Source organism: Myripristis murdjan, chromosome 10 (genome assembly GCF_902150065.1).
Source record: "Myripristis murdjan chromosome 10, fMyrMur1.1, whole genome shotgun sequence".
Classification (NCBI taxonomy): Eukaryota; Metazoa; Chordata; class Actinopteri; order Holocentriformes; family Holocentridae; genus Myripristis; species Myripristis murdjan.
The window spans coordinates 34,417,329-34,433,185 of record NC_043989.1 but is presented as its reverse complement, the minus strand read 5'-3'; the positions used below and the strand labels follow the sequence as shown (position 1 = coordinate 34,433,185).

General features: G+C 42.3%; 1 protein-coding gene across 2 annotated transcripts in view; it reads right to left on the bottom strand.

The window, feature by feature from the left end:
* Positions 1-452: 452 nt before the first annotated feature.
* atoh8 (atonal bHLH transcription factor 8) overlaps positions 453-15,857 on the bottom strand; it is a 33,110-nt gene continuing 17,705 nt past the window's right edge. For both annotated transcript variants that reach the window (XM_030062542.1, XM_030062543.1), the window contains one exon: positions 453-841. In XM_030062542.1, coding sequence (XP_029918402.1) covers positions 836-841 — 6 coding nt within the window. In that variant the 3' untranslated portion in view covers positions 453-835. The remainder of the gene's footprint in view (positions 842-15,857) is intronic.

Genomic DNA, 15,857 nt, shown 5'->3' with positions numbered 1-15,857 from the left:
CTCAGTGGAGGTACTGATCGTGTGAATGTGTGCATTCAGAAAGTATTCAGAACCATTTGTTATGTTGCAGTGTAATGCTACAATCGTTTAAATTCATTTTTTCTCTCATTAATCTACACTCAGTACCCCATAATGACAAAGTGAAAACAGAATTGTACATTTTTTTGTAAATTTATTTAAAAGGAAAAACTGAAATATCACATTGACAGAAGTATTTAGACCCTTTGCAACAACACTTGAAATTTAGCTCAGGTGCCTCCCATTTCTCTTGATCATTGCTGACATGTTTCTACACCTTGAGTAGAGTCCACCTGTGGGTCTGGATACTTTCTGAATGCACTGTACATCTGACCTCAGTTAACAAACAAGCAGGACATGGTAATTTAAGCTCTGCAACTTTTTCCTATATCAAACATAAACATGTATGCAGTTAATATGGTTAATAGTTATTATTTAGCTGACTGTTGCTAAACCAATGATCTGTTTTTTTTTTTTTTTTCACAAAGTCCTACAATTCACCAATCTCCCACTGATCTCCTTTTTAAGCCCACCTTTATCTGTTTTCTGCCTTTTTTATGCTCAGCGACTGTCAATAAAGCCTCTATAGCCGATTCTTTGATGCCACAGCTCCTATTTATGACAAGTACTGGCTTTAGTTGATTTATTTTTGTGCAGTGAGAGCAGTCTATGACTCATAGCAAGGCAGGAATAGAGTCCAGTAACAAGTCCTCTCTTCCATTCAGTTGCCCTCTCTGCATCTCCTTGTCTTTCCTCTGGTTTTCTTCTCTCCTTCTCTCTTCCTCGTGCCTATAGTCCTGCTTGCCTCCATCAGGATTCATTCCTGAAACACAAGGTGGAATCACTCCATGAAAACAGTCCAATCTGAAACTAGCTGGATAAAAAACTGTCCTTGTTAGTTAGTTCAGACATGTCCTAGCTTAATAGTTCAAAAAAAAAAAAAAAAAAAAATGTCAGCAGGTGAAATGTGATTTTCAGAAATCCCTAAATCTCCATATTTTGCTCAGTGTCCTTAGGTTGTTTCCATCATCTTGGTACAGTGGGTACTGTCAAGGAGCTAACCAGACAATTCAATAATGATTCTGTGGGTCAAGGAACAATACATTACAATTCCATATTACTGAAACTGTAAAACAGTGATACAATCTTAGAAATCATGATTTTTTTTTAAAATACTTACAAGGGACTTTTTGACAAGCACATAAAAAAGGTAGGCTACATATAAAGGAAATGAATGCATTCCTTTGTTTTTGTATCACTATGCTGGCTTCACCAACCAGGTGTGTTAACAGACATAAAGCACTGAGGGGAGCTATTGCACAATGACACAGACACAAAGTACTGCCACCAGTAAGTAATTAAAAGGGCTGGAAATAAAAACGAATAATCAATAACACAAGCCAAACAAATTTCCTTTGTTCTGTATCCTTCATCCATTTTTCAGCTTTGGGCCACCTTCTGAAATTGTACGGAGCCCCCCTGGGGTTAGCTGAGAAAAAAAAAGATCCATGTGTAAATTCGTACCCGTGGTTTAAGAAATATGTGCTCTTGGATTGGCAATCCATGCCCTCGGATTAGGAATTCATGCCCATGGATTTGAAAACTGTGCTACCCACGGATTTGTAGTACCCCTGCGGAAGTGTTCCCTTGAATTTCAAATCGATGCCTGTGGATTTGTAAACCATGCCCACATATTACATAATCTGGAGGCATGGTTTACAAATTTGTGGGTATTTATTCGTAATTCACAGGTACAGTTTCAAATTACTTTACCCCATATTTTTTAAATAGGTGCATATGCAACAAGGCAAGGTAGTATCATGGAATACCTTCTCCACATGAAACCAAGTTAGCGTAGGGTAGAGGAATGCATGATAAACTTGGTGAAAATAACTGGAAAAGCGATCTTGGGCATTAAAGTGTGACAATACTGCAAAGACATTTTTGTTTTGTTCCTCATTTAATTGTGATGATACCTCCCATAATAAATGTGCCAACTACTCACTTAAGCTCTGACCCATGATCATGCAGCTTGTTTTATTATAAAAGTTTGAATTTTTGCATAATGCAGATTATTGTGAATAGAATGGTTTTGTTTTTTTAAAGAGAAAATTCATATATAGGCTTAGTAGTTATTTTTTTAAGAGAAAGAAAAATATATAAGCCCAGTAAAGAATATGATACATTTTACTGACAGATAATATTAGGCAACAGACAGCTGACTGTATTGCGGCAGTCTGGTCAATAGGTTTAGCAAGAGCGGAAAGTCAAAAAACACAACAAAGTATGACTGAGGATGGCTTTTTATAGACTCATATACCAGTTCATTTGTTAAGGAGCTTCTCAGTAGAGACAAAAAATAGCAGCCTGAAAGCAACACAGCTACCACTTACACTTGTACAGATAATTCACTGAGTATATGAAAGTGTATAGGATATTCTTAGGTTTCTATAAGATTTCTAAGATGTTGAAGCTAACTTAAAGAAGTGAATTTGTTCTTCCATTATGGCGTAGAGCAGGAGGGATTCTCTAAATCCAAAAGTAAAAACCTCTAGAAAAATACCCTAGCAACCACCTACTACACTACAGCACTCAATCTCATGCATGTAGTATTTAACAACTTTAAAGGGATGATAAACTAAAATGTGCAATTTTTCATTCAAATGTTTTTTTTAATTGTCATAATTGGGTGTCACTTTGAAACAGTGTTGTGCAAGTTCATAGTTCTCATGAACTAATTCAAAGTTCAGTTCACACAGTATAAAAAAGCATAAATAAAGAACATTTATGCTTTTTAGCCTATGCAAGTTTATTTATTCACACCCTGCAAACAAAACCACAACAAATTATAGTGTTGGTTCATGCAATGAAATCAATTATACTAAACCCTAAATTCTATCACATGGACAATGGACAAATTTTTGTTTTGTTTTGTTTTATTCATCTGTTTCCCCAATACTGTTCCTCTAGAAAAGGACTTCAATTAAGAAATAAATCATAAAATCATAACAAATTCTTTTAGTGTAACAGAAGGGCATTTTTGTCAAGCAGCTTGAGGTACTACTAACTTTTCATATTACCTCTGTTGTGGGAAAATACAGCACATTCTTGTACCACCTGTGAGGATCATAAAGCTGGGGTTAACCTGAGGACACAAGAAGATACCAGAGGGCAAACTGAGTGTGCAAACAGGCCGGAGGTCCAGCGTAGGGACACAGAGGTGCCGGCGTGGTCATTTACAACCATGGGTGTCGTTGCGAGATGTCTACAAACAACCAAGAATTTACTCACATGGGGTGTACATTAACCTGACGGGAAGGTCAGCAGGATGGAAAAATACCAGACAATGTGATGTATACTACAGGTGTCCAAACGACATTCCATGACTCTGTATAAAAGCAGGCTGCACCAAACAACAGGGCGCTCTTGGTCCTCAGACATTGCTTGTCGTTGGCTAAGGTGCCCACTTGCAAGTGTCCCCAATAAAATCCAGAGTGTTGCTGCGTGTCCTCTGTTCCCAGAATTCCCACCACACCTCTTTCATTAAATATTAAAGAAAGATAAAAAATATGCTCCAACATGCTGAAATATTGCTTAGACAGCTTGACAAATTGGCAGTGTGACTTGGGCAGGGGGTGTTCTTGCCCTTTCCTGATGACTTCTTGTGATTGTCAAGAACTTGCAGATATTTTCTCGCACTGGATGGATGCTTCAACTCCAAATGCCTTTTCAAATTTGAAGTTGATGAGGCTGACGTGCGGACTTGTTTTTTCAGTGCAGGTGGACATGATTTGCACAGAAAGGTTAGATTTTTACTGTCGGAATCTCGGGAGACAATACATAAAATTCCCGTAAATAATCATAAACGGAAGCAGCTGCGCCTGCAGCTGTCTCCACTTTCTTCATCTTCACTTGCCATTTGACTTGATTGCACGGGGCCGGCATTGAGTACGTTTACATGCACACCATATTCCGGTTCGGCTCAATATTCCGGCTAAGGTAACTGCGCCGCGGCAACTGGAATATTCTGTTTACATGTTACTTGGCATGCCCCCGTGTTTCGGCATATTCCACTCTCTGACTCTCTTTTCTTCTTCTGTCGCTATTTCTATGTTTTCTCCCATCAATATACTCCGTGATATTCAAGTCTTTCATTAGCCGAGGGTGGACTGCAGTCTCCTGGCTCTTGCTGATCTTCCAACCATAGCAACAAAGATGCCACAGAATTCCTTGTGAGTCGAGCATGCGCAGTCGTGACTGAATATTCCGGTTCGGGAAGTTTTCCGACTAAGGTGGTTACATGCCCCAATATTCCGGTTGGAACAGGAATATTCCAGGGGGCTTATTCGGAATTCTCTCCAACCGGAATATGACCTTAATCGGGTTTGGTGTGTGTTTACATGACACGTGCGCAACCGGAATATTGCGAATATTCCGGTTAATACAGGAATAAGGTGTGCATGTAAACGTGCTCATTGTCATGGGATTGCTGGTTTGTTATGCTAGTGTGCACAATGCTTCATGGGTAATGCAGTGTGAAGCAAGTCGAGTACTTTATGTATAGCGCCGCCCGCTAGTAAAATGTGGGCAGTGACAACAACATGCTGTTGCAGCAGGAGTGCAAATATCTCTCGTCAGGAGAAGGGAAATTCCATAATAATTGGACCTAAACAGTGGCGCTGATTCTCACATAATCTGAACGAGTTCACGTTCAAGTTCTTTATTTACAAATACGTTGCGTTCAGTTCAACGTTCTTAGAAAAATGAAAGTGTTCAATGAACGCGTTCTTTTGAACTCGTTCATGCACAACACTGCTTTGAAAAATATATCTTTTCAGAAAATGTGTCTCTCCTTAAAGATTCTCTGTTCTCTGAATCTAACATTGAGGAAGGAGGAAACAAACAAAGAAGCTAGAAAAACAATAAAAAAGCAAGACAAAGTTGAGGAACTATCTACTAGGGATGCACCGATCCGATATTAGCATCAGATATCGGCGCCGATATCAACATTTTACCTGGATCGGGTATCTGTAAAAGCAGCCGATCCATAAGACCGATCCTTCCCCTTTAAATCTTTGCAACACAGGCTATGTCGTACAGCGCGTGTGCTGCATGCCGCGAGAGTTGATTGAGTTGATTGCAAACACAAGCAACATGGAGCGAACGAAAGGGTCTGCGATATAGAGGTATTTCACCCTTAGCACACCAACTAGCTCGACGGCAGTTTGCAATGTATGTAAAATGAATGTTGCCAGGGGTGGTGGTAGCACTGCCAGATATAATACCACAAATTGAATCAAGCACCTCCAGAAACACCACGCGAAGGAGCATGAGGAATTCCAGCAGCTGAACAGATCAAAGGGAGCCGCCACCGCTGTTGAGGTTTGTAGCTTCTTAAATCAACAATGATTCTGGATCGGTATCGGGTATCGACCGATACGTAATGCCCCAGCATCAGTATCAGCATCGGAACCGAAAAAGTCGGATCGGTGCATCCCTACTATCTACAGTACATGAAATCTCTGAACATGAGACTAGCGAACATGAGGACACAGCAGGGAAAATGAACGGTCAAAATCAGACTGAGACACTGTGAGTTGGGCTTGTTACCATCATCAAAGACATGCAAGACCTCAAACAGGAGCTATGACACGAACTAACCACACTAAAAGATGAACTGAAAAAAGAGAACTAAAATTATGGTTCAATATAATTAAAGTCTACAGGATACAGAAAGATACAGACTTACTAAAATGGGTAGCATAGGTAGTAATTTTAAACAGACTAGATGATAAAGGATTCAATCATGATGCATTTTGGTGAAGGATGGGCAGCTAGAAGGTTTCCAAAATATGAAAGAAAAATTTAGAAATTTGAAGATTTGGATAAACATGACATTTTATAGGTACCTATAACTAAGAGAGAGAAGTGAATGAGTGCATAGAAAGAAACCAAAGTCAGAATTATATCAAGGCTATATAAAAAATTGACAACAAGTAAACATTCAACTAAATATATAAGAAAAATGGGAATCAGAATTTAACATAAAACATTCCAGATGAAGATTGATGTATTTTTCACGTTTTGCCAAACATCCACCAGTTCACGGATATGGAGGGAATTCTCTTGGAAAAATGTGATACTTTTTTTTTCTTTTTACAAGGTACATGTGAGTAGCCTCTTAATCACACCCAAGGTAAAGAGTAAACAGCTAACTTTAACTTTAATGAAGAAAATGTACAATCAATAGATAGATATTTGGTTAAAATATTATTAATAGCTTGTAAAAAAAAGCTATTACAAGGAAATGGGGACAAGCTGGTCCCCTTACCCAGGACCACTGGATACAGACAGTAGAGGAAATCTATATAATGGAAAAACTGACACACCATTTGAGACTGCAAGAAGCTCAACTGGAGGAAAAATGTGAAAAATGGACAGTATTCTGGACCCAGAGCAGCAACAAAGACCACAGGAAGGACAGTTGATTGAATAGATGAAACTACAAAAATGGATTGACTGCTATGAATGTAACTCCCTACATGTTAGTTGTTGTACTTATATGTTTGTTATGTTTTTCTGTTGGTTTTATGCTTATACAACATAAAATCATCAATAAAAACTAAAGTGAAAAAAAAAAAACAAAAACAAAAAAACATTAGGAGGGTGTCTGATGCAGATCAAATTTGTGGGTGCACACTTCGATACAGTGCTGACCAGCGCAGCAGTATCCTCAGCAGTATGTCTCTGAACTGTCAACCCCACTATCTGGAAATCGTCCAGTGGTACCTGTCCTCAAGACACTTATCCAAACCAACTCAAGACTTCAGACCAGTTGCATTAACATCATTATGAAAATCTTCTAAAAATGTGAAAAACGTTGTTCTTTGTGGAAGGTAACCTTGATCCACTGCAAATTGCCTATCAGGCAGGGAGAGGATGTGGAGGATGCAAAACTCTTTATCTTAAATGAGTTATTCAAACATTTAGAAAAGCCACATGCTTCTGCTAAGAACCTTGCTTTAGGTTCTTAGCAGAATTTTCATCAGCTTTTAACAAGATGCAGCAGCCAAATCTTTTAATATATAGACTTACTGGTGATATTAATCTGCCTCATGAGCTTGGGCTATGATAATGGACTTCCTGACTGACAGGAAGCAGAGGGTGTCTGTACATGTCCACTTATCAGACTCCATACCCAAACCCTCAGGCTGGACACTATGGTGCATCCTTTCACCCCTTCTTTTCATTCTGTATACAAATGCTTGCAGGGGCACTCAGGAGGGCCGCTACCTCATAAAATTCTCAGATGATACCGCTCTGCTGACCCTCCTCCAAGGTCAAATGTCAGACCATGGAAATGCTTTACCAGATTGTATTTCTTAGTGTGATGGCAACTCTTTAGACTTAAATATGTCCAAAACCAAGGAACTGATTTTTGATTTTAGACACAAGAAAGAGGCAGCACAGGAGTGCATCATTCACAATGAAAAAGTGGACAAATACTTATGGACACATCTGCATGACCACCTTAAATTTGATGTGAACACTGAGGCAAGGGGACAACAAAGACTTCACCTTTTATGGAAGCTTAATTCTTTTTCAGTCAGTCCCGTAATCCTTTGTTGATTTTATCACTTTATTGAGTCTTTTTTGTTTTTATTTGATCTGCTGGTTTCCCAGCCTCTCAATTAAAGACAGGAACACTCTGAACAGTATTGGTAAAGTCTGTTCTAAAATCAGTGGTGTCAAATAGAGAGATCAGCGGATCGTCTGTAAGGATTAAAGCATTCTAGCTTCTTCTGGTCATGTTCTTTTAAAGGCCCCATGGCATGACAAATGCAATTTTCATTGTTTTTTATGACAGAGGAGGTCTCGGGGCCACATACACTACTCACAAAAAGTTAGGGATATTCGGCTTTCGGGTGAAATTTCAGGATGAACCTAAAATGCATTATAACCTTTACAGGTGAACTTAATGTGACCTTCTGTAAATTTCTGAATGCACATGTCCAACTGTTCAATGTTTCAGTACTTTTTGCACAAGTTGCTGTTCTCTAACAAGGAGCTTAACGGCAAAATTCACATCAGGTGTTTGATCCATGAATCGACCAATAAATTTCCTGGTTCAATTAGAATTGGTATTTAAACAGTCCTCCTCATCATGCTGTTCACATTTTGACATCATGAGACCAAGACGACACCTAACAGTTGATCAGCAGCACCTCGCCATTGCGAGGCTTCAAACAGGATGTTCTCAGACGGAAGTGGCCACTGAGCTTAGAGTGTCACAGAGTGTCATCAGTAGGTTGCAACAGAGATACAGAGAGACTGGAAGAGTCACAGAAAGGCATAGAAGTGGACGTCCTTTGGCCACATCCCACACTGATGACTGCTTCATTGTGAACAGTGCCCTGCGGAACCGGATGATGAATGCCACTCAACTCCAGGCACATTTAAGGGAGGTGAGAGGCACCCAAGTGTCATGTCAGACCATTTGAAACCGTTTACATCAGCATGGTCTGCGTGCTAGACGACCTGCAAGGGTACCTGACCACACCACCAGGCACAGGTGTCATCGTCTTGCATGGGCCAGGGAGCATTTACGCTGGACGAGGGACCAGTGGGCCTCAGTGCTGTTCTCTGATGAAAGGCGATTCATGTTGAGCAGAAATGATGGCCGCCAACGATGTTGGAGACGTCAAGGAGAGCACTATGCATCAGCCACTGTTTTCACCAGACGAGCCTTTGGTGGTGGTGGTGTTACTGTGTGGGCAGGTGTGTCTAGTCAGTACAGAACTGCCCTACACTTTGTGAATGGTACAGTGACAAGCCCATACTACCTGAATAACATCATTAATCCAGTCATTGTGCCCCTGCATGAACAACACAGGCCTAATTTCATCTTCATGGACGACAATGCTCCAGCTCATCGAGGTCGCATCATTAGGGAATGCCTGCTGGAGACTGGGGTACCTCAAATGGAGTGGCCTGCACTTTCTCCAGACCTGAATCCCATAGAAAACCTATGGGATCAGCTGAGTCGCCGTGTAGAGGCTCGGAGCTCTGTACCCCAGAACCTCAATGTCCTGAGGGCCGCCCTTCAAGAAGAGTGGGATGCCATGCCTCAGCAGACAATAAGTCGACTTGTGAACAGCATGAGACATCGTTGTCAAGCTGTAATTGATGCTCAAGGGCACATGACAAGTTATTGAGACATTGACATTTTTTGTTGTGGTATACCCACCACTGTTGTTGGCTTTTGTTTCAATAAATTATTTGAGATGAGGAAATCACCAGTGTATGCTTCTACTTAAATGCCCTACTTTCATGATATAATATCACTGTAGCGTGAACTTTTTACATTTTCCATAAATTTCACCCGAAAGCCAAATATCCCTAACTTTTTGTGAGTAGTGTAAATACTGTCCCATGCATTAAACCGGTGATAAATGGAGAAATGCACACAGCCCGTTTTTTTGAAACTCCTTTAAAACGCGTGGACAGCACTTCCTCCTTTTTGTGACGTCACACATAAGGCGACTTCGCCCACTTAAACTAGCCAGCCCGCCTCCACTCCCCAGATAACAAGCTAACAAGTTAGTGACATGCAATGTTCCCTCTAAGCTGCGCGCTCACACAATCGCGCACTGCTCCCATGTTCTCCACGCACAGCAAATCTATGCAGCACATGAAATGAAATCCAACCTGAACTGTAAATAAAATAAACACATAACAATTTATTCTGTACCATTTTGCAATGCAACTCAGTGAGTGACAGGTGACAACAAGCGGTAACTACAGATGAAACTATGACCAACACTGTCCAGCCAATGATATAATGCGGTTCAAGTGAATTTACTTAAGCAGCCAATCAATGTCATTAACAGTGCTTTATGCATAGTGCCGTAGCCTCGCGTTACCAGGCTCTTCATACGAGTAGTGCCGCTGTTTTGCAGGTTAGCATATAGCTAACGGAGTTAAGATGCTGCTAGAAGAAGTAAATGCTGCTAATTAACCCTCAATTATGGCGAAACGAACGGGCTATGGTATAGCCACTCACTAAAGTCACCACTCAGACCAAGTCTACATTCACTGGAGAAGTGAGAAGGACAGACGGGAAAAATAAGGTGAAATTGTGCTTATTCTAGTGTCATTTAAAAAGAATTTTCATTTATGGATATTAATCATTAAATGCTGTTACTAGATTATGAGTAGTAGAAATGCTAATGAAAAACTGTGTAATTATAAAATTTACAGATGAAGAGTTACAGGAATTTACACTATATCACGTGCTTGTGCTACAGCACACATCTCATTGTGCAAAATGTGAATGTTTTAATGTTAACAAAATTTGATCTCTGAAAGGTGTAAATGTCTCAATTCTTCCAGAGCAGGGCCCCCACCAAGACCAGAGCAGGTACCTCACCCAGACCAGAACAGAGCCCTCACCCAGACCAGAGCAGGACCCTCACCCAGACCAGAATAGGACCCTCACCAAGACCAGAATAGGACCCTCACCCAGATCAGAGCAGGACCCTCACCCAGATCAGAGAAGAACACTCAGACCAGAGTAGGACCCTCACCCAGACCAGAGCAGGACCCTCACCCATATCAGAGCACGACCCTCACCCAGATCAGAGCAGAACACCCAGACCAGAGCAGGACCCTCACCCAGATCAGACCAGAACACCCAGATCAGAGCAGGACCCTCACCCAGACATACAACATAATACACAGCTCATGAAACAAGATTTTTGTCTTTTTCATCGTAAGTGGGCCAAATTGGTGATATCAAAAGTAATCTAAGGGAAATTACTGCTGTAATTTGATTCTTTTAATAAGGTTTTGGACCGGTGTGATACTGGTGTGGCCACAATGTGCACATCTGATGTTGCTCACAGTGGTCCAAGGAACTCTCAGGGAGTTTGTGTGTATGCTCAGACACATGAAAAATTAGAAGGAACATTGCCGACATGTTGAAGAAACGTTGTTGCGCCACAGACGGATGCAAGGAGACTAATGTTTCATTGCACACTCTCCCAAAAGAAACACACGTTAGAGACCACACTTCTACACACAGCCAAGAGACACACAGTTCTGCCTTGGACCTGTCACCAGGTCCAAGGCAAGGGAAATCCCAACCCCACCAGGGTTAGAGGACCTAGGGAGCCCTTAGTCAGGTCCAGTGTTGCAGTCAGTTACCTCTGCCCCCCTCCCACTGGTTCCAGCAGTGCCCATGTCTGCCCCGCCAGAGGTAGTGAGTCCAGATACAGTGGCAGGTTATGCAAAGATACAAGTACCTGATGAGCAAAGTCAGACATTCACTCAACAACCTCCAGCTACAGACACATTGCAGCTCATGCCATATTTTGAGAAGCAGATAGATGCAGTGTCCACAGTCACACAGGAGGAGAGTTTAGATGCACGCAGAGAGCAAGTTGGGGAGTGGCTACGGCAGTCAGCTGAGCAGCCAGAGCAGGAAGTTGAGGCTCCAGAGCTAGCTGAGGAAGATGTCTCTTTTCCCTGTAACCTTGCTCTTCCAACAGAAAAATGATCCCACACTGGCAGAGTGTTTCAAGAAAGTAGATGCTCCTCCCAGTTCTTTGTCAGAGTCATTTGTGCTGGAAAATGGTCTGTTGTACAGGCAGTCAGAATGTGGGAAACAGCTTGTCCTTCCTGAGTCATCAAGGGCTGAGGTGCTTAGAGTAGGTCATACTGTCCCATGGGCTGGTCATTTGGGTTTTATGAAGACCTTCATGCATATTAGCAAAAGGTTTTACTGGCCAGGCCTGTATACTCAGGTCCAAGCCTACTGCAAAACTTGCCCAGAGTGTCAGCTCACTGCAGGGAAATGTACAGCCCCTGCCCCTCTCATTCCTCTTCCAGTCATCTCCACCCCTTTTGAGCGTATTGGTGTAGATATTGTTGGCCCCGTAGAAAGGAGTCAGGCAGGCAACAAGTTTATTTTGGTCATTTGTGACTATGCCACTAGGTATCCAGAAGCCAGAATAAACTTGTGAAATTTCCCCACCGTGGGACTAATAAAGGAATATCTTACCCCTTGAGGGAAGTGACAGCCAAGCAGGTAGCCACAGCCCTGCTCAAGTTTTTCAGCCAAGTGAGCATTCCCAGGGAGGTCCTTACTGATCAGGGTCCAAATTTCATGAGCCACACACTCACTCAGGTCTACCAGCTTTTAGGCATCAAAAGAGTCAGAACCACCCCTTACCACCCTCAGACTGATGGACTGGTGGAATGGTTTAACAAAACCCTCATTCACATGCTCAAGAAGTTTGTGTCTGCAACAGGCAAAGACTGGGACAAGTGGCTTCCATTTTTGCTTTTTGCTTACCGTGAAGTTCCTCAGAGCTCCACAGGTTTTTCACCATTTGAGCTGATTTATGCCCATCAGGTCAGAGGCCCTCTGGATGTGCTTCGGGAGATGTGGGAGGAGTCAGATTCACCGAAGGCTATGAACATCATCTCTTTTGTCCTGAAGATGAGGGAGCAGCTCCTGAAAACAACGGCCATGGCCCGGGAGAATCTGCTGAAGTCCCAGGCCAGACAGAAGGAGTGGTATGACCGTTCAGCCAGGAAGCAGAGTCTTGAGCCTGGTGAGCAAGTCTTGTTGCTTTTGCCAACGTCAGACAACAAATTGTTGGCAAGGTGGCAAGGCCCTTATCAGGTCAAGCAGAAGATGGGTGAGGTGACCTACCAGATCTACATGCCAGAGCGCAAACAACCACTTCAGACATTTCACATCAATATGCTGAAGAAATGGCACCCCCCGCCTGTTCCACAAGTGTCTGCAGTCCATTCGCTCTTTGTTCGAGCTGTGAAGGAGGAGGAGGACTTGGTGGAGCAGTACCTGCCCTCTGGAGAAGAGGAGGGGCAGCAGCTGGACTTGGATCACCTTGCAGACGAAAGGAGGAAGGAACTCCTTCAAATCTTGCCGCTCCACCTTTTTAAGCAGACTCCGGGAAGAACAGATGTTGTACATCACCATATTGAACTGAAAGATTCAACCCCCCTGCGGCAGCCAGTGTACAGAGTCCCTGAGCGCCTGTTACCTGTTTTGAAAAAAGAACTGGACATGATGATGAAAATGGGCGTCATCGAGCCTTCTGTCAGTGAGTGAAGCAGCCCCATAATTCTGGTTCCAAAGATGGACACAACACTGAGGTTTTGTTTGGACTTCAGGAAGGTCAACGGGGTAAGCAAGTTGGACTTGTACCCTATGCCCCGTGTTGATGACCTGGTGGAACGCCTGGGCAGTGCCAACTTCATCAGTACCCTGGACCGTTGTAAGGGGTACTGGCAGATCCCACTCACTGAGGAGAGCAAAGAGGTAACAGCGTTCCAGACACCTTTTGGCCATTTCCAGTTCACAGTGCTTCCATTTGGCCTGCATGGGGCTCCTGCGACGTTTCAGAAGATGATGGACAGGTTGCTGAGGGGCACAGAATCCTATGCCGCTGCTTACCTGGATGATGTGGTGGTCTACAGTTCCAGCTGGGAGGATCACCTGCGCCACCTACAGGAAGTGCTGGGGAGAATCAGGGAAGCGGGGCTGACCATTCGCCCAGATAAGTGCTCACTGGCCAAGCAGGAGTCCAAGTACCTGGGTTTTGTGCTCGGAAAGGGAGTGATCCGTCCTCAAGTGGGCAAAATCGACGCCATCATGTCAGCTGAAAGACCACGAACCAAGAGGCAGGTCAAGTCATTCCTGGGCTTGCTGAACTGGTATAGGCGCTTTGTCCCATGTCCCATGTCTCTGTCATGGGGGTAACCCATGCCTGGAATAAGTACGTGACACACCGCTTCTACACACAGCCAAGAGACACACAGTTCTACCTTTTTTCCATCTGGCCGGCATGTGGGATTGTGGTTACTGTGTTGTGTTGTAGTAGGCATCATTGTTGCACCTCATTTCTGCATTTTGGCCTCATAGTGTGCCCTTCAGTTTAGCATTTGTGCTAGCATGGTTAACTAGTGCTAGGTAACATTTCAAATCTAATTGGCAAGGCTGTTCATGGCATATGGCTCACAAGCGTGTGGGGTTCATAGACATTCATTCATTCACACAGTCATTAAACACATAATATTTTAACCATCATTTATTGGAATATTTGTGGGTTTCCAAATTGTTTGTATGTTGTTTGTTGGTTGCTGTACCTTTTGTCTCCATGCAGTTCCTGGTTAGATTGGCAAACCGGAATTGGGGGAGTCCACGCGGTTATATAGGAAGGGGGACCCGGGAGGTACCATGTGTAGGCCCATTCAGGGGGGGGTCTTGCCCTTAGTTTTATATATGTGTTTTGTCAGGCTAAACAAGGTGTGAAATGTGATATTTCTGGGTCAGTGTAGCCTTAATACTGGGTAGAAGTACACAGGAATATGTATATGTGTTACTGTAGTATGGTATGCTTGATTGATTTATATTGACTGTGGTGCTGTCTTGTAGGAAGGGCTGCATAAAACCGGGGGTAGAGGCTCCAGTCGGCAGTGTGGCTTGGGCCTGGAAGGCGGAAACAGCTAGAGCCCCATGAGCCAGGGGGCCTAGTTTTGGTCCTTTTTCTTTTGTTTGTTGGACATAAGTTTGTTTTGTTAAGTTGAAGAATTCTACTTTGATTTCTTCCTTTTTTTTTTTATTTTTTTTTTATTTTTTGTAAATATAGTTTTCAATCCAATCTTGCACAAACTGCACTTCCACGCATTGGTGAAGGACAATAAAAAGGAAAAAAACACCATGTGAAGAACCTGCGTCTGTCTCACTCTCTCTCTACTGATGAGCCAAATCCTACACCAACTGTTTTATCAACCTGACACAATACAATACTCGTTTCACAAAGAAACAGCTGGTAAAGGATCCTGCTGTCCCCACATTGTCTGGACCAACATCAACTCCGCAACCGGTAAGTTATTTTTTTCTCTGTCTCATTAAGATGGTAACATTTTCAGAAGTTGTGAAGTTTTTTATTAGTACCGTTGATAACGTTATAGCCGTTAACTTGCCTGTGATTGGCCCGACCATATGTCACTCAGAAAATAGTCAGCCAGTAAGTGGAGAGGTGTTGATTCTCTCTTCTGATTGGCTAAACGAACTGTGCTGCCAGAGCTCCGGGAGAAAGGCAAGAGAGAGGAGCTGTGAAACTATATTTAGCGGACCACAGGTACTCAAAACCACAAATACATCTTGCTAGAGATATCAACAGTACAAATAAAACCCTGGAAAAGTGGACAGCATGGGGCCTTTAAGTGAATCTCCTCTGTTACCATCAAGATGTTGTTATGTTTTACCTGCCTGTAAAACTGTTACTCAAAATTGTTCACCCTCTCTGCAGTCAGATTGCTAAATGCTACATAGGTTCTTTTTATATCTCTTTTTACAGACTTATATCTTTTTTTACCAGAATGATCTTTTTATCCTTTTAATAGACTTATACTTTGTTTTAATTCACTCTATTTATTAATCAGTCTGCTTAACACTAGTAATTATTTTAGACTTTATTTATTATTTCTACTTAAGCTTATATGCATCATTTATTATTGTCTGTATGTCACTGTGTTTTATTTGTGTATTTCATGTATAAGCTGCTCCATAAAAATTGCCAAGTGTGACTAATAAAGTTGTTTGAATTTGAAATAATCATGAAACTGTGAGAATCTGAAGTCTTGAGAGGCATATCAGTTTACTCCTGACTCAAACCAGCAGTTTGCTTGGAAAGGATTAATAAGTTAGAATCAGAACATTCCTCTGATCCCCATTTAACTGAGAGCTGGTTAGCACAACACACAGGAGATTATACCAGAAGACAACAAAAGGGCTGAGAGCC